Genomic DNA, 19,063 nt, shown 5'->3' on the forward strand with positions numbered 1-19,063 from the left:
TACGTCTAATGGAACATATGATAAGCCATGCCTCTTAGAGAATCGCGCCGAAACAAAAGAATGTGAAGCTTCAGTATCAATAAGAATGCATGCAGGAAATCCACATAAAGAACAGGTACCTGCGATCATCTGATCATTGTCAGCCTCTGCCTGCTCCTGGTTTAGTGCGAAGACCTGCCCCTGAGCACGAGGCCGCAAGGAAGAATGACCCAGGAAGGAGTCTGAATAGGCTGTCGTGGAGACTGCTGCGGCTGCTGACACTGCTGCGAATACTTCTGCTGATAAGGTGGCTGCTGCTACTGAGGTGACTGAACAGATGCCTGAGAACCTCCTGAACCACTCGCTGCTCCAATCAGCATCGGACAATCCCTCTTCATGTGACCCTTCTGGCCACACTAAAAACATGAACTGGTCAATCAACCACACTGTCTTGGAGGATGCCTGCGTCTGCACTGATTACATTGGTTCGGTCTCTTTCCACCAAAACGATGCACTCCGCCAGATCCAGATGAAGAAGAAGAAGAATCTCCTGGATTCTTGAAAGACTGGCCCTTCGGACCCAAAGGACTAGAACTCGCTGTCCTGGAAGAAGAAGAGAAGAGTCCCCTGTTCCTCTGGATACTGTCCTCTGCCTGGAGACAACGGTCTACCAAACCCTCGTAGGTCATATCACTGCCCACAGCAACCATCCGATGAATCTCAGGGTTTAGACCCTGAAGGAAATGGTTGTACTTCCTCATAGAACTATCAGCAATGTGAGGACAATAAGGTAGCAGATAAAAGGATTTCTGCTGGTACTCCTCAATGGTCTTCGTACCCTGTCGCAGACTCAGTAACTCACTGGCTTTTGCCTGTCATAGAGCTGGAGGAAGATACAGTCTCTGATAAGCTGTATGGAACTCGACCCCACGTAGCTGCTCCTCTCGCTGCTATGAATGGTGCGGAAGTAGATCTCCACCACTTCCTCGCTCGCCCTTCAAGCATGAAGGCAAGAATCTCCATTCTATCCTCGTCTGTGCAACGGAACTCCTGAAAACACTGCTCCATTCTCTCGAGCCAATCCTCAGCCTCCTCAGGCGTCTTACCTCATGTCAAGGGCTTCGGGCTCACCTCTTTAAACATGCACATGCTCACTCGTTTACGCTCCTCAAGATGACCTCGACGACATCTATGATCGTTCACATCGCCCCATCGACCGCCGCCTCCGCTATCGTGGCTTTCATCGTAATCTGCCATCTATTACACAATAACAGATAATAACTTAATCCGATTTACGTAATTCCCAGTTCAATGCGCTCTGATACCAAAAAGTGTAGTGACCCAACCCGAATCCACTATCTAATCAGAGTTATAATAAAGCGCATGCAATAATACTTAAAGCGTAAGGAGCGGATAATTTAAAATACAACAAACCCAATCGGCATAATACAACTTACGATAACATAAGTGTATAAATACCATTATACAACAAAATCGAAGGTTCAGGGTAAACAAAATAGAAGGTTCGGGGTAAACAAATCCCTACTCTCTAACACCTCAATCTTGCTGAGAGCCGCCTGGACTGTCCAACCTTAAACCTGCCCCGCCACAAGGTACACCACAATACCCAAATACAGGGGCGTGAGCGACTACGCTCAATATATAAGCAATGATATAAATACAAATATGCGCACACAGATGATTTAAAATCCCAGGTAAAACACTGCTCAAGGCGCCAGGAATATATAGTACCGGCTAGAGAGCAACTCCGCTGGGTACTCGTATATTCTATATCAAGACTGAGCCAACCCCATCCTGACCCGAATCCAAAACAGGATACAAGTCCCATATGGAAACTGTCATACCTGACTTGAGTCCAACATGAGATCACTGTTCCCTATGGAGACTGTCAATGACTCACATCTCTCGGGATGCAGTCATACGTAAAATCGTGCATGTGCTAAGGCGGTAAAACATGATAAAACATATAGAATATACTCATGCAACATACATGCAAATATATCATGTCGGCTATCTCGGTCAGTACTTACATACCTCTAACACTGCTGGTTAAAACCTAGCTCCGCTGGTCTAGACTACAAGTCTACTAGTCCAGTCTACTGCTACTACAATGCAGTTACACATGCATCAATAATTAAGCTCTAAAAGCCTTAACTAAATTGTTCTATACTCCTAAATATTTTTAGCAAGCCAAAACTATACCTGCGTCCGTCGCTAGCCCTTTGTTATCGCTTGCCTCAAAACTAGGCCACAGCTTCGCTACGACGCCTGGATCGCTATGCCACTTCCGGATTCCCCATAAGACGCCTAGATCTCCCAAGATCTGAGTTAGAAGGCCTAGGAATCAAGAGAGAAGAGAGGAGAGGTGCGAGTGAAAATGAATTTCGGCTCCCCTATTTATAGCCACAGTTCGGAGCCTCCGAACTCGACTTTGGACCCTTCGAACTGGTTCGAATCCTTCGTTCCTGACTTCGGATTTTCCGAAGTCCCATCAATGACGTAACCAATGACGCATTATCTTCGGATCCTCTGATCCAAGTTCAGATCCTCCTAACTCGTTTGGAGCCTCCTAACCTGGTTCGGAGCCTCCAAACCCTCTGAACTCTTGGAACCTTCCCGACCATTTTCAAGTGTTCTGGATCCATTTTTGGACTCCTTAGACCCTTTTGGAAATCCCTTAATCATGTTTTACTAAATCTAAATATGATCACACGACTAATTACTCATTAATCAGTAATTCTGGATACGGGTCACTACATTTTCCACTCTTTTTCTTTCCTCCTTTTTTTCTATCAAAGGTCATCTCACTCTTTTGTTCACTCTTTTTTTCGGCCTCTAATTTTTCTTTTTCTTTTCCTTTATTTTCAATGGTCATCTCACTTTTTTCTTCACTCTTTCTTCCGGCCATATCACTCAATTTTTCAAATTCTAATTGATCCTCAAGAACATCCTTTGCACTCAATTGAATAGAAAAAATACATGATTTTTCCTCCAATAAATCATTGTGAGCATCAACAATATGAGCATCATCCACAACATGCTCATCAACTAATGATCCATCTTCCACCACATATTTTTAAACACTTACATAATCATTTATTGGAGACTCATCGTCCTCAACATTCTCAACTTCAATTTTAGATTATACATGTAGTGACCCGAACCGTGATCACCAACTAATCAAAAACTTAGGTATGCAATTAAACAATAAAGAATCAAAATCAGAGATGAACTGCGGAAACTAAAATAACTAATACCAGCATGGTAAAATCTAGTGGCTGACCCCGCAATCCTTCCTTGGTCACCACCTAATCTCCAGACCTCTAGAAAAGCTACTGCAACTGCCCCGTCTAATGGGGTGTCCAAAAACAACAATACAAGAACGTGAGAATAAAACGCTCAATACGAGAGTATGAGTATACAATATTATATGTGCATGTATGCAAGTGTACGGTACCAAGACACGAGATCAAGAATATCTGAGCAAGAACAAACTTGGGCCACGGGTAGATAACACGTTGTGCCGTCGCTTCAGGAGGTGACCTACATACCCAACTGACTTTGACCTGACACAAGTCCATGTGTCCAACCATCTACTAACAAGATATTGTAAACACCCTACTACAGGATATCACAAGGATACAAGATCAAGATGATCATGCATGCAACATAATAACATGTCATAATATATGCAGATAAAATCATTCCATATAAATAATGCGACACATAATACATGCATACTCAGTCAGGGTATCTCGAACAGTACTATCGTACCTTTCTAAGGCAGATCCTAGAAGCTCCCATCTAGGTTCCAAGCCTACCATGCAGTACTACAAATCATAATACTCATGCATTAACTAGCATGCCAAACAACACCTATCATTATCTAAAAGTCTTAATTAAACTATAGCATACTCCATATTTTCTATAAGGAGCCAGAGCTATACCTTCGTCCATCGTCAGCTCGCTGATGTCGAATGCCCCAGAGTTTGGGCACAGCTTTGCTACGAATCCTGGACACCTCGCCAGAGCTTCGCCGCTTGGCCACTACTACGGACACTGTCCGTTAACTATAAAAATACTACTACCTACTCCAACTCTTAAATAACAAGTCACGAAGCCCTTAAAATAGAGTCATTACGAGAGAGGAGCTATTTCTGAGAGATTTTCAAATGAGCCTCTCGACCCCTATTTATAGAGAGCACGATCGGATGCTCCGATCTCCTGATCGGACGCTCCGATCTATGCATGCATGCCACGTTCTGATTGGCCAAGATCGGATGCTCCGATATGCCTTCGGAGGCTCCGATACCATGCATGCAGCTACATGTTCAAGTCTTATTGCCACGTGCATGGCAGTACGATTGGACGCTCCGATCTGTCCCGTAGCTTCCGAATTCCAATGTTGGCTCCGATTTGGTTCGGACCCTCCAAAATTCACGAGCCCAAATAAGCCCATTAAGCATTTTTCGAGTGTTTTGGACCCAAATCCTTGGTCCGTTAAATTATATTAAAAAACTTAACCATGTTTTATTAAATCTATATATGATTAGCAAATTAATCTTGTAAAATGAAATCGGGCTATTACACAACATCCACTACAACCTTGGATTCAACATCTACTTGAGAATCCACCACTTTTATCATCACTTCTCTCAGACATTGGCCCATATCATGCCCGACTTTATGACACCATAAGCATAAAATATCACAAGTACGAAAATTTGAAAGTTTAGATGTACCTTGATAATCATGTTAGGGAACTTCACTCCTTGAATTCCTCATTGGTCTAGATCTCAATGTGGATGCCTCATGCGAGACACTTCTATCACTTCTCCTCTTATAGTGATTAGGAGCAAAATATTTCCGCATCACTCTTTTCATCTCATCCCATGTGAATATAGGACTCAATCCACATCTTTTCCTCTCAAAGTTCTGTTCCCTTCTTCATGTTCACAAGCGGCACTTCGTTAGTTTCGACAACTTTTTTTCCCTGTAGAACCCTCTCCGAATGATGCGAATGAACCCCTCCACCGGACATACTTGGGTTCTTGCTACCCTGTTGCTGAGCTACCAGGTACAGTGTCACGGTTTCTGCTGCAGCCCTGGCTGCTGCTTCTTCCAACAAAGCCTTCAGACCCTCCGGGGTGATCAAGAACTATTGGTTCTGCTGAGGGGATGGAAGTGATTGTTCTTCTCGAGTGTTGCGGGTTGCTTGTGATCGTGTTTGCATTCTCAGTGATGAGGTGACTTTCCCACAGAAGACGCCAAATTGATGTTACACGAAACCTTGTTACCTTAAAGAGGGTCTTTCGCGTGCTCAGTCAATTGAAGTAAACCACAGCTTTAGGAGACCAACTGCTCCTCGCATATCAATTCCAGCAAAATTAGGGTTGTTACCTGCGTCACAAAATGAGGTTAGAGGCGCCGGGGGAATACCGGAAAAAACTCTCCGACGCTCAAGTCAGCGATCCACTCAAAATATGTACTCACAAAAACTAGAGAGCTTTTAAAGCATAAATTGAGAAAATGAGAATATACCTTCAAAAGGAGAATGTCCTCTTATTTATAGAATTTTCAAGATAGATCATGGGCTTCACTCCTGGGCTCAATATCACTTAATTATTTATGGGTTCACCCCTCCTCCCACTATATTATTTATAATCCATGTGATTTATTTTAATATAATTAGAATTAGATTAGATTAACTATAAGAAAAATATCACTTCCCTTCACTAAGAGAATTATGCCAACAATTTCAAGATTTTCAAAGAAAGTCAGATTTCACATTTGACCAACTTTTGAAACGAATGAGTTTCTTCCAGAACGTGGGTGGTGAGGAGAGAAGAGGTGGAAACTTTGAAATTGAAGCCATTTTTTTGAGACGTGGAGTGAGAAAGTGAGAATGACATTAGTAATGGAACAATATTACAAATAGAACCACAAAACTAATTCTACAATGAACATAATATGAGACAAAAATAGATAAACATAATTTGTTGTTATTGCCATACCAAGACAGTTTCTATCACATGCTTAACTATTATAATATAGTAGAGAATAATAGAGAATATTAGAGATAATAGAAATAGCATAGATACGATTAACCTTTGATTAGTGGGGATGTAGCCGTAATTACGTAAGAAGGATGAAACTGAAAAACTTAGAAGAATTCCCGAAGAAAATATGAGGACCATTTGGAAATTAAAATCAATACCGGGACAGATTGAATTTACACTGAAATCGTGTTTCTCAAGTCACCGTGATCTCTCTAGATCCTTCTGACTTATACGATTCTCAGTTTCCCTTGGCGCTTATTTACATTTTAGCCCTCGCCGACTTCCTTTTTCGCTCTTCCTTCCGAAGCATTCATTCGGCTTCAAATTCCTGCAACTCCGGACGTATCCATTATTCTCAATCGTGTTTTCGACTAATTTAAGGTTCGATTTGATGGAAATCTCATGTAATTACTATTGAGTTGTTGATTTTTTCTTTGAAATCTGTCATAATTGCAAACCCTAGGGGCAGATTCAAATGATTTGTTGCTTTTGTACTGATTATTTCCTTTTCTTACCGTCGGAGGATTTTGACCTTGCTGTAAAATCAGAATGCGTGTTTTTCTTGGCTCCTGTTGCTGGAACGCCTTCTTTAGCTCGTGTTTTGGCATTGAAATTGATTGTTAACGATCCTTGTTAGTTGTTCTATTGGTTTATTTAACTTGACATTTGAAATATTTTACAAAGACGGTATGCTAGAGGTACATTTCACTGTTTTGGATAGGTTTGGGCAGTTTTTAATTGCCTTTTTTTTTTTGTGAAATTTGTCTTTGTAAGAAATTTTGGAAATGATAACTTGTTAGTTTGGATTAATGGAATGCAGTTGGAACGGGTTCTCTTATTCTTTTTTGCCTCGGGTGATTTTACATTGGCAGATTAGCTTGTTTGTTAGTTTTTGTTATCTCATTGTATGATTCGTAAATTTGTGAAAGAAAATGATATAAGAGGAACACAAAGAAGAAGAAGAAGAAGAAGAGCAGTCCGATCACTAGGTTGATGCCTGAAATTTGAATGAATGAAGATGATTTGTAAATGACACGTTTTCACGAGTTCATGAGAGGTTTTTATTCACTTTCCTTTGGTGTTTTGTCAAAGACAGTATCCTGGAACTTTTCACTATGCCATAGTTTCCCTCAGTTGAAAGATCGATTAATCTCAATAGATAAACGTAGAGATTATTGAGTTGGTAATTTATCTTGTACACCTGAAGGTCCTACATTTCATATGAATAGATGTGCTCTGTGGAATCTCTTCAAATTTGTTGGTTTCCTTCTTTCCCTGTCCTTTTTGCTTTGGTTGTTGGGGGTTCTGGACTTCTGGCCAGGATGCCCCACCTTACACTCACTATTTTTTTGCACAAAAAAATTCTCTTTCTATCCTTATTGATGACTGCTGCCAACTTTTCCTCTTTTTGTCTCCTCGGCAGAACTGAATTTCTTGGATTTTTAAAGTGACACTTCAGTTTGCGTTCCATATGGTAGTTGACAGAACACACTTGTTTGTGCCAGAATCGTGAGGTTCTTGTCAGTTGAAAATCATTTACTCTGGAGAAAAAAGTTAATGAGATTCTGGTTTTCCAGTTTTTATATCTGTTTAGTGGATCTGGGAGTTACTGTTTTCCAAATCATTGGCTTACTGTTTTCTTCTTGATGTTTCACACTCTAATGGAAGGCTTGCATGTTATTTATCTCGAATGTGTGGTATTGATTGTCTTGTAGGTACTCCTTGCTCTTCAAATACATGGCAGATCAGCAGCTGCATGAGGGATCAAGTACGAGCAATGTCTCCGGTGGAAATTCTGAATCAATTGTTGAGCTCAATATTAAGACATTGGATTCACGGATTTACAGCTTTCAAGTGGATAAGAATGTGAATTCTTGTTATATTTTGTCTCAGTTATTTAGTTACGTTTCTCCCTAAAAAACAGAGAGAAAAATCAATCTACACTAGGCGTTGCTTATGGACTGTCGTTTCCCTGCAATCTTTGTGTTCTGAGATGCGTTTCTGTTGGACAGACATTTTGGATTTGTTTCTACAAAGGGAAAACTGACTTAACACTTCTGCATCAGAGCTTGTTTATGGATTATACTCGAAACCTCTTCATCTTTTTTTAGATGTCTTCATTGTCGTATAACAGCTTGTAGTATTACTTGATTTCAGATAGGAATATTAGCATTCAAGGAGAAAATAGCAGGTCAAAGTGGTGTCCCTGTTGGGCAGCAACGGCTCATTTTTAGGGGCAAAGTCTTGAAGGATGGTCACCTTCTTTCTGAGTACAGTATCCTGTGGGTTGTGGCATTATTTGCTTTGTTTAATGGAACTTGAATTTTGTTAATGGGCATTATCTAGTTAGGTTTGGTATTGACGGAACTCTTTCCTTCTATTTATTATATCTTCGTGGCGTCTTCCATAACAATGTAATAGATATTGAAAATGGGGATACCTTACATCTAGTTGAAAGGCAGCCACAGCCTTCTCTTGGATCTGGCACTGGAGAGGCAACACCAAGTAATGTCGGTAGCAGAGGTAGTAACACGAGTTCATTGTTTATAAGTTTGGCCTGTTTTAGGTATGTTTTTGTTCCCAGTTTCCATCTCTCTCTTCCATTTTGTGGTTTTCAGGACAGGATTCTGCTGCTGGTGGGTCACGGGGTCGTATTGGGCAAATCGCTCATAGTGTAGTATTAGGAACTGTAAATGTTGGGGATTCTGGAGAAGCTGTTGTACCAGATCTAAGTCGGGTCTGTGGCACTGTTGCCTGGTTTTACTTGAATGCTACATACATTATTATTTTTTTAAAAAATTCAAATTAGCCATGTGAATTATATTCATCTTTTATCACAAATTTTACACTTGCATACTCCATAGGTCATTGGGGCAGTGTTGAATTCAATCGGAATCGGCAACCTGGCATCAGGAATGCAACCTAATGTCCAGGTAATTATAAGTAGTTTTTAACTTTTCTTGATCTGTAGGAAAGTTGTGTGTGACCAAACACCGAATTTCCTTGATGAGTCTATTGTTATTTCACTTCTAGGAATTTTTGTTCAAATTTGTCATATGATGATATCTGTGTGGTCTTTCGCTGTGCATTCTTCAAAGTAGAGTAAACGTAATCTACCTGAATTTTTCTGTTACTCATATCTCCATCCATGTGTACGTATGAGTTTATCGCCTTACATTTATTGTTGGCAGGTGAAAATTTTTCACACATTCAAATTACTTTAATAAGTGTTGAAGCTTTGCTTATTCAGTTTTTAATTTTTTTCTCATTTCTTTTTACTGAATTTTGTGTGGATTTTATGTGTGTTCATAAATATCTCGAGTCAAACTACTTTGTTTTCAGACCCTCGAGCAATGAAAGTAATGGACAACAACATATGACTTTCCTTGACGCAAGACACTCTGCTGGCTTTTGGTTGGAATTTCTCGACGAGATATTTTGTAGCTACTCTTTTTTTTAAAAAAAAAATGTAACCGTGCTAAGAATTTTTTGAAGGTGATTTGATGTTTGTTATTTGAAGGTGTTTCTTGTATCGAACAAAGCCTCTCTGGTCCAAACCTTGACCTTTCTGTTAATTCACACCCTGATTTCCCCAGTCACTACCAATCTACCATCCAATCAATACTCGTGATTTGTTATTTGACGGTGTTTCTTGTATCGAACAAAGCCTCTCCGGTCCAAACCTGGACCTTTCTGTTAATTCACACCCTGATTTCCCCAGTCACTACCAATCTACCATCCAATCAATACTCACCTTTATTTTAGATAAAACTGAATTGCCTTCTATCTTAATTCTTATGTAACTGTAATTTTTGTGTTTAACCTGTGTTGGGGATGATTGTTTCACTCTTCTGGCGTGTTTCAATTTTTTACAAGTTATGATGCCTGGTATGATGTATTCATTCTTGCTGGCTGTAGTTCAAAGTTATGCATGGATTTATGATGCATATGTAACTGTAATTTTTGTGTTTCACCTGTGTTGGGGATGATTGTTTCACTCTTGCTAGCGTGTTTCAATTTTTTACAAGTTATGATGCCTGTTATGATGTATTCATTCTTCCTGGCTGTAGTTCAAAGTTATACATGGATTTATGATTCATATTATGGGTGTAGATTGGATATATTGTCTGTCTGACTTTGTCTTAAAATGATGATACTGATGATTGAATACCAAGGAAAGAAAGCTATGCAATCATTTGCCTATCCAATGTTATGGCATATGTTATAGTATTCACGCTTAAGAATATGCACATTTGTTTATAAGGACAATGGAATGTTAATATGATTAGCTATTTGCATCGATGCCATTTCTTTCTGCCTCCTTTTTCCAATTGTGTCGATTTTTTCCATCCTTGTGAGTTCTTAAACATTTAGGTTCCGTTTGGTTTAACTGATGAGATAAATAAATAATACATAGATAAGTAATATAATACAATAAATAAGAAATAAGAAATGATAGTTAATATAATATTTGATTTGATTGATAGATTATAATTTATTTGATTTGATTGATAGATTATAATTTATTTGATTTGATTGATTAAAGTTTATATAAATATGATAAATTACCATTTTGTCTTTTTAACAATAAATAAAATATGAATAATATTATTTGTAAGGGGTAATATTGTAATTTAAATTCAATGATTTGATTGATTTAAAATAAATAATTAATGATTTGATTGATGTAAAATAAATAATTAATAGATGGATAAATAATATGATTAGAAGAACGTGAGATTGGATAATATAAGTAATACATAGATTAATAATATAGGCTACCAAACAGTACCTTAATGTGCTAACGACAGTCATTTCTTAGGCTCAGACATCGCAAGGACATGAAGCAGAAGGATCACAGGCTAATAGTGGAAGTCAAAGTCGGGGTGTGAATCAGTCTATTCCTTGGCAATCCATGAGCGGCCATTCCAATGCAATACCAATACCATTAGGGGCTATGGTTGCAGTTCCATCACTTAACATGGTAGAAAAAAATTATTTTTCCTTAGCTCAACAATAAGTTATACTCTGTGGTAATCCATTTTTTGTTGGGTTTTCCACACCAGCCAATTCCCGATTCACTGAATACTCTTACCGAATATATGAACCGAATGGGACTGGCTTTATCCCAAAATGGTAATAATTTATAATTTATTTTATTTTGTGTTCTCTTGAAATTTCAGTTACTCATGCTTCTATCTCTTAATAATTTAGCTGAACAACGCGACCAATCTCCAGCTGCCACTGGTGATTTACCCACCATTGAATTACCTACAAATGCTCGTGGTGTACCGACTGTTGAGGCCCTGAGCATTGTTCTACGACATGCACAGCGTCTTCTTAATGACCATGCTGTTGCAGCATTAGCTGTATGTACGCTAATGAGATTGTACTCTTCTATATCTTGACTGTCTTTCTTTTAAATTGATTTGTCGGTTATTGTATGGCTTATTCATCACTGAAATACATTCTTAAGCTTTCCTTACTTGCTTTTATGCTATAAGCGAGAGAACTTTCTTGTAAAGCCTCGTGTCCTGGGTTCAGTTTCTCCAATGCTTCTGGATTTTAATGGCGTGAATGAGTTTAAAAGTATTTATCTTTCTTTCCTTTTCTGCAGTTTCTTATTAAATTAAACTGGATAAATATGCAAGGCAAGGAAAACATACAAATTTATATTTTTCAATTTGGTATGCTTTGCCGGATTACACGGAGCACGTCTATCCTGTCAAACTGTTCATGTCAAGTAGTCACTCCCGTCCTAATCCTGTTTATCCTACTTGACGACTATATTACTTAATTTAAAAAACAGTACCCTGGTCCGCAGTTTACAGACTTCTAGCATATGGTTTTAGTTGAGGAATTCCTTAGTTTCCCACTGTTCTGGAATATGGATGTATTGTTGCACCTATCAGGTCTTCTTAATATTCGTTAGCCTTTTAGTGCAGTGATAAAAAAGCATTTGTGACCGTCTTACACATAATTTATTTCCCCATGTTTTACATTACTTTCTGAGTACTTTCGTAATCTGCCGCAATATTGTAGCATTCTGCTGGGCGCTTAGAACAAGAGGGGGCATCCTCTGATCCTACAGTGAGAGGGCAAGTTCAGACAGAACTTATGCGGTTAGGTGTTGCTATGCAGCACTTAGGTTCACTTTTTCTAGAGTTGGGAAGAACAATTTTGACTCTTCGCATGGGACAATCTCAGGTATGTCCAGTTCCTTGTCCTCAACAGCTGGACATTTTTTGATGGTGAACAATCATCCATCTTCTTGTGCTCACGCAGACTGAATCTTTTGTAAACGCTGGGCCTGCTGTTTATATATCTCCGTCAGGACCAAATCCAATCATGGTTCAGGTTTGTGATTTGAACAGTCTTCTTCACATTTTTAATTTGTAGCTCACACATTCCATAAAATGTTGCATATTTTCCAGACATGTGTCTGTGCTGAAGAATGTTGTGTGGTCAAACTAGATTAATAAGGCTTGTACTTGAATAAAATTTTAAAATGTATATTATTTTATACAAGAAAATACATGATACTGAAATCTTCCTGAATATTATTTTGGGTTACAAACATTTGTAATGCAGAAACTGCCTATTTATATGTGCCACTTTCCCTGGAATTTCTTGTTTTTACTCTATTTCATAATGTCTTTTGTTCGCATTTGATGCTTAATGTAAGCAGATATGATCTTGTGTTCATTTGCAGCCATTTCCTCTTCAAACCAGCCCCCTTTTTGGTGGTGCAACCAGTGGCGCTTCCAATCCAGTGCTTATGGGTCCAGTTGGAGTTGGTAACGGTCCAAGGAATGTAAATATTCATATTCATACTGGTACGGGGCATTTAAGAGCTATATCTGAATCAATTTTTTTCGGATCAAACACTCACATTTGACAATTCACTCATAATCAGGAGCATCACTGGTGCCTATGGTTTCTCCAGATAACAGAGAAGGTTCCCAAGGAGAACGTGCTAGTGGATCAGATTCTGTTCCAGCACGCATCCTGTCTGGGCTAAATGTTGCTGCAGCTGCTGTTCCTTCGCGACCTTCTGTGGTTCCGGGTGATGGTCCTATACAACTTGGTGTTGGTGTTTCACAGCCTCCTGAGTCTATTTCAGCGGATATAGCTGAAATACACTCGCAATTGAGAAATTTAGTTGCTAACATGCGCAGCCCGATCCATGCCCCTTCAGGTGAGCATTCCTGATTTGAAGCCAATACATTATTTTGTAGTATGTGAATATTCTGAATCTTTTGTATTTAACGGCCATCAATCAGATGGTTTGATCGGTGAAAGACAACCCGTTGATTCTGGTGCTAGAAATGATGATATGGCTGGTAGCGGAGGTGGTGATGCTGGTCAAACTTTACCCCATGTAATGAGTGATCAGAAGGTTGGTCTGGTCTATCTTGGGAATGGGAAGAATTAGTTTTGATTGCTAAAGCTTTTTATTCCAATGATGATGTGGACTGACCTTTTTTGAATGTCAGGCACAACCTGAATTCCACCAGCCTCATGCTACGAAGTTGCCAAGCTCCAATGACGAACCCTCCACCAGTGCTAACGGAAGCTCCCATAGCCTGTCTGGTACGTCAGACAATACCGAAAACCTTGAGGGTCCTACAAGATCCAATCAGGGCAATGATAATATTGATGGTTCTGCAAGTGTCCCTCTTGGATTGGGTCTGGGAGGTCTCCAGCCTAAGGTAGTTTTTTGCCATTTTGATAATGTTTTTTGGTATTGTTTGGAGAGGTGCCATATTTAGAATTTCTTGCATATGTAAAATCCAAATATCTGTATGACTTGCTGGTTGAAGACTGACAATCTTGTCATGAGGTTTTTCTCATTGTCATGCATTACATTCTTAGTTAATTCTGTACTAATTTATGTTACCTATCTCCAAATCCTTTGGTGATTTATTAAATGTTATATTGATTTTTCATGATAGTATTTGGTTCCCCGTCATCATATAGTTATGAGACAATGGATAATAGTTGATAGATCACAGCAATATATACTTTATTCTCTGTCACCATCTTTGTGGGGCATGTGTAAATATGTTTCGTTGCGTTGTTCTTGTACCTGATGATTACATTGCATAAATGAGTTGTAGAGGCGAGATAGGCAAAGGGGGCAGGCAAAGAACAGTAATGGTGCAACTGCTTCTAATCAGAACCAACAATCGAGAGCAGTTGGGCAACAGGTTTTGCAATCTCTGGCTTCACTACCAACAAGGAGAAACGAGAACATTTCTGCACCTGGGCAATCATCTGACCATTCCAGGGGGGTCTTAGGTAATGTGTCTACAGCTAGAGAAAATGCTGATGGCCCAGTTGATGTAGCCAATGCAATGTCTGAGGTTCTTCAAAGCCCTGCGTTAGATGGGTTATTGGCTGGAGTGTCACGACAAACTGGGATTGGTTCCCCAGATATGATGAGAAATATGTTACAGCAGTTCACTCAAAATCCTGCTATGAGGAATACAATGAATCAGATTGCTCAGCAGATTGACAGCAACGATCTTGGAAGCATGTTTGCTGGTATGGGCCGAGGACAAGGTGGTGGGATTGATTTGGCAAGTATGATGCAACAAATGATGCCTATTGTTTCTCAGGCACTTGGAGGCGTTTCATCTGCATCTCAGCGGAGCTTTGTCACAGAACCAGCTCTTTCGGAGAGTAGGTCAAGAAGGGATATGACACCAAATAGAATCAATACTCAGGTTCGAATCAAAATGTTCTAGACTATCATCGGATTTTTATGTCCAGTTGGATAAGTTTAGAGGACAATTTCTGAAACAAGTTAATTGTCTGAACAACTTGCATGATAATTAAAGTATGTGTCATTTACCTTCAAACATTTTTTGTCTTTGGGAATTATTGTGGTTTTAATTCCCTAGACTTGATTATCTTTCTTTTTTTTTTTTTTTATTGAAGTTATTGCTTGTTGTGGCCTTGGTAAAATATAAAAATAATGAAAACCTGATTTCTTGGAGAGGTTCTTTCATTCAGGTTACAATTGATTTTGGAAATTCTTTTGACTAAGAGGTATATGTTTCTTGAATTTTATCAGCAGATCGATATCCACCAAGTAGTTCAGACACTTGAAAACCCGAGCTCTCCTGAAGAAATTTTCCGCTCTCTGGCTGGTTCTGCTGTGGGCGTTTTTGGTGATGCTAGTGCAGGTGAAAGTATTATAAACGAAGTCTGCAGTCAAGAAGGGCTTGTGCAGGTTAGCCAACCGTCTCTTACTATTTGGGATATTTAGGACGACTATTTCTTGATTTACGTTACTTTTGATATACATACACATGCATGCATACACATATAGTTTTGATATAGTGAGTCCCTAGTATCGATTTATATTTCACTCTCGTCTAAGTCAACGAATAATTTCAACTCTAGATTTTGATTTGCAATTGCTCTCTTCTCGGTGATACTTCACAGGAGTTCGTTGAGATGCTCCGCCATGATGTCTCGGGGAGACTCGAGGATGACAAGTGATCGTAACGACAGGTTTTTTCTTTAGTTATTTTTTTGGGGTTATTTCGAGATACGGTGTGCTTCATCATACTTTGAAAGGGTTGGTCTCCCTGGATTTCATATCGCTTTGTCCTTCATTTTTGCATTTTAGAGTGCTCTAATGTAATTGGAAAACAGAATGTTTGTAAAATTCATATTTAAATCTAGCTTTATAGATACAGCTCCAAATTTTGGAAATTGATTCCCATGTCTTTACTGCTGCATTCGACTGTTAAAATGAAAAACTTGAAATTAATTCATGTGAATATTTTTTTTTTATTTCTAATGTTATTTGTTGTTACAAAGTGATTTAAGGGCCAGTTTTTGGAAAGTGGATGAACTCTAACCCGTGATGTGCACGAAGCATCGACCATCTAAAATTGCTACAATTGTGCTAGGATCCTATTTTGTTCCTTTTTTCAAAAAAAAAAAAGAAGAAGAAACTAGAAAGTAGTATTTCCACCACTCAGACTGAAATACTACGAAATGTTCATAAAAAAAATTAGAAAAAAGAATTAATGAAAAATGTTGGCATCTGTTGAAAATATATATAAATATATATTATTATTTATTGTTGAATGTTGAAGGTTGAAAGTTGAAAATTGAGTTGTAAAATATTGAAAATTAGTGTGTGATGATGTAATTAATGATGTATTAATTTTTGACTAATCTCCAATTGAGATCTATAAATAGGTCTCTCTATTTGTGTAGAAAAACACAATTGTGAAGAGAGAAAAATTTTATAAAGTGTAGAATTTGATAAATTTTGAGTTTTTGAGTTTTTACTTTTTACCGTAAATTTACTTTTTCACAACACGTTATCAGCACGATCGCTCGAAGGTTCTCTATATTTTCCGACGCTCCAAAATACAAGAAAAAGTCAAAAATATTCAACAAGTAAGAATTTTTATTTTACTGTTTATATATTTTTATTGTGTATATATTAATATATAATATCATGTTATGAAAAAATAAGTTTTTTTCAAAACTTGTTATAAATCCTGGGAGGATGTTAAGACGACATCCCACACTCCCGGTAAGGGATACGACAAGTATAAAAGCCTCTAAGGTTTTTAAACAATAACGTGATATGTATTTATTATGTATATATATATTAACTATATTAATATATAATTTCATGTTATTATATAAAAGGTTGTCTATGACACTGACCTTATAATAACGTGATATGATATATATTATTGTGTATTTATATACTAACCATATTTGTATAATCTCATGTTATTATATAAAAGGTTGTCTACGACACCGATCTTATAATAATGTGATATGATATACTATACCTGACTTTATACTAACTATATTGGTATAATTTCACAACATTATATAAAAGGCTGTCTACGACACTGACCTTATAATAATGTGATATGATATACATAATTATTTAATTATGATTATCATTATATGCATTACATGATTATCACGAATTTTTATTCAACACATACTCAATTTTTTCTTTACCCCCAACGGTCACAAACGGTAACAAAACGGCTAGTTTTTGCCCTATAAATATGTTCACTCAAACTCATTTTCAATCACACCAAATTCATTCTTTCTCTCAAAATATTTTATCCTCGGTTTTTTCGAAAATGGAGATGATGACATTTATAAGGATATTTTTCATAATGACTATGATCATCATGCTCACGAGTCTTTTACTCACCAGCGATTTTCCAACACATATTTTTTTTCTATTTGTATACGCACTTGTAATTTACGTTCTTCCATTATTTTGTATTGTCATATTTATGGAAATTAACTAATAAAATGCATTGTTATTTTCTAGTACCACCATGTCGAACTTGGCGAAACTCGAATTCATTGCACTTGATATAACCGAAAAGAATTATATGCCATGGACCCTCGATGTAGAAATGCATCTCGAGTCATTGGGTCTTAACGAAACTATCAAAGAAAATAACATATCATCCTCACAAGATAAAGCAAAAGCGATGATATTTTTACGCAGACATCTTGATGAGGGGTTGAAATGTGAATATTTGACCGAAAAAGACCCAATGATTTTGTGGAAAGGGTTAAAAGAACGTTTTGAGCATATACGGGAAGTTATACTTCCGACCGCACGAGATGAATGGAATACTTTAAGATTCCAAGATTTTAAAAAGGTGAGTGATTATAATTCTGCGATGTATCGAATTGTCTCACAGCTGAAATTTTGTGGGCATAATATTACTGAGATGGAAATGCTTGAAAAGACATTTTCCACATTCCACGCATCAAATATAACTCTACAACAGCAATATAGAGTGCGTGGATTTTCAAGATACTCAGAACTCATCGCATGTTTACTCGTGGCGGAAAAGAATAATGAATTGCTCATGAGAAATCATCAGTCCAGACCTACTAGTTCAACGGCATTTCCTGAAGCAAATGTCGTAAGTAAAAATGAAAACCAAAATCAAAGATATAGACAAGATTTTGGTCGAGGTCGTGGACGAGGACGTGGGCGTGGACGTGGGCGTAGAAATAATCGCGGTCGTGGTCGAGGCTGTGGATTTGAAAATAAAAGAGATAGTTATTTCAATAACTCATCTCAAAGGAACGTCACGAACCACCCACAAAAGAGGCAGCATGATAATACGGGTGAAAATGAAAATCATCCAAAAAGAACTGAGAGTGTTTGTTATAGATGTGGCACTCCAGGACATTGGTCAAGAACTTGTCGAGCCCCTGAGCATCTGTGTAAGCTCTATAAAGATTCAATAAAGGGGAAAGAAAAAGAGACCAATTTTACTGAAAACATTGACCATACAAGTGGTTCAATGAATTTAGATGCTGCCTACTTTTTGAATGATTTCGAAGATATTGATTAAATGTACTGGTGGGAAAAGAATGTAACAATGTAATTTTTATTTTATAAAACATATTATATTTTGCATGTATTGTTTGCATGTATCTTTCTTAATTCATTTTATTGCATATTGTTTTTGAAGATCATTATGGAAAATGCTATGATCAAAGATGGAAATAATGCACTGGAAGTTTGCATACCAGATAGTGGTACAACGCACACTATCCTCAGAAATGAAAAATATTTCTTGGAATTAAAACCAACAAAAACAATGGTGAATACAATATCAGGTCCTGTAGACTTGATTGAAGGATGTGGCAAAGCACAATTTTTGTTACCTAATGGTACAAAATTTTTGATAAATAGTGCTTTATATTCACCACGATCACAAAGAAATTTGTTGAGTTTTAATGATATATATTCTCATGGTTATGATACGGAAACAATAACCGAAGGAAATGAGAAATATATGTGTCTTACTACATATAAATCAGGAAAGAAATATGTAGTTGAGAAATTATCAATGCTCCCTACTGGATTGCATTATACACATATAAGTCCAATCGAATCAAATATGGTTATTGGAAATTCTTCAATACTAACAAATTGGCATGATCGATTGGGACATCCTGGTTCAATAATG

The 19,063-nt window shown here is 37.8% G+C and overlaps 1 protein-coding gene across 2 annotated transcripts; it reads left to right on the plus strand.

The window, feature by feature from the left end:
• Positions 1-6,282: 6,282 nt before the first annotated feature.
• Positions 6,283-15,847, plus strand: LOC140880572 (uncharacterized). Of its 2 annotated transcripts, none has more exons than XM_073285134.1 (18): positions 6,283-6,440; positions 7,775-7,925; positions 8,217-8,334; positions 8,481-8,582; positions 8,678-8,796; positions 8,924-8,992; positions 10,882-11,043; positions 11,126-11,195; positions 11,274-11,428; positions 12,102-12,266; positions 12,345-12,416; positions 12,772-12,895; positions 12,976-13,257; positions 13,343-13,458; positions 13,556-13,771; positions 14,180-14,788; positions 15,139-15,297; positions 15,513-15,847. In XM_073285134.1, exons 2-18 carry the CDS (start codon positions 7,797-7,799, stop codon positions 15,567-15,569), a joined length of 2,724 nt encoding a protein of 907 aa, XP_073141235.1. In that variant the 5' UTR covers positions 6,283-6,440; positions 7,775-7,796; the 3' UTR covers positions 15,570-15,847. The 2 variants fall into 2 exon arrangements, with proteins under 2 accessions (XP_073141235.1, XP_073141234.1); XM_073285133.1 differs by having other exon boundaries at positions 10,888-11,043; positions 12,976-13,259; positions 13,333-13,458.
• Positions 15,848-19,063: the final 3,216 nt, after the last annotated feature.

Source organism: Henckelia pumila, chromosome 2 (genome assembly GCF_033568475.1).
Source record: "Henckelia pumila isolate YLH828 chromosome 2, ASM3356847v2, whole genome shotgun sequence".
In the NCBI taxonomy this organism is placed as follows: Eukaryota; Viridiplantae; Streptophyta; class Magnoliopsida; order Lamiales; family Gesneriaceae; genus Henckelia; species Henckelia pumila.

Coding starts and splice junctions, on each gene's coding strand:
- LOC140880572 (XM_073285133.1), top strand. CDS start 7,797: ATGGCAGATCAGCAGCTGCATGAGGGATCAAGTACGAGCAATGTCTCC. Junction 8,335..8,480: donor TCACCTTCTTTCTGAGTACA/GTATCCTGTGGG, acceptor ACAATGTAATAG/ATATTGAAAATGGGGATACC. Junction 13,260..13,332: donor CGATCCATGCCCCTTCAGGT/GAGCATTCCTGA, acceptor GTATTTAACGGC/CATCAATCAGATGGTTTGAT.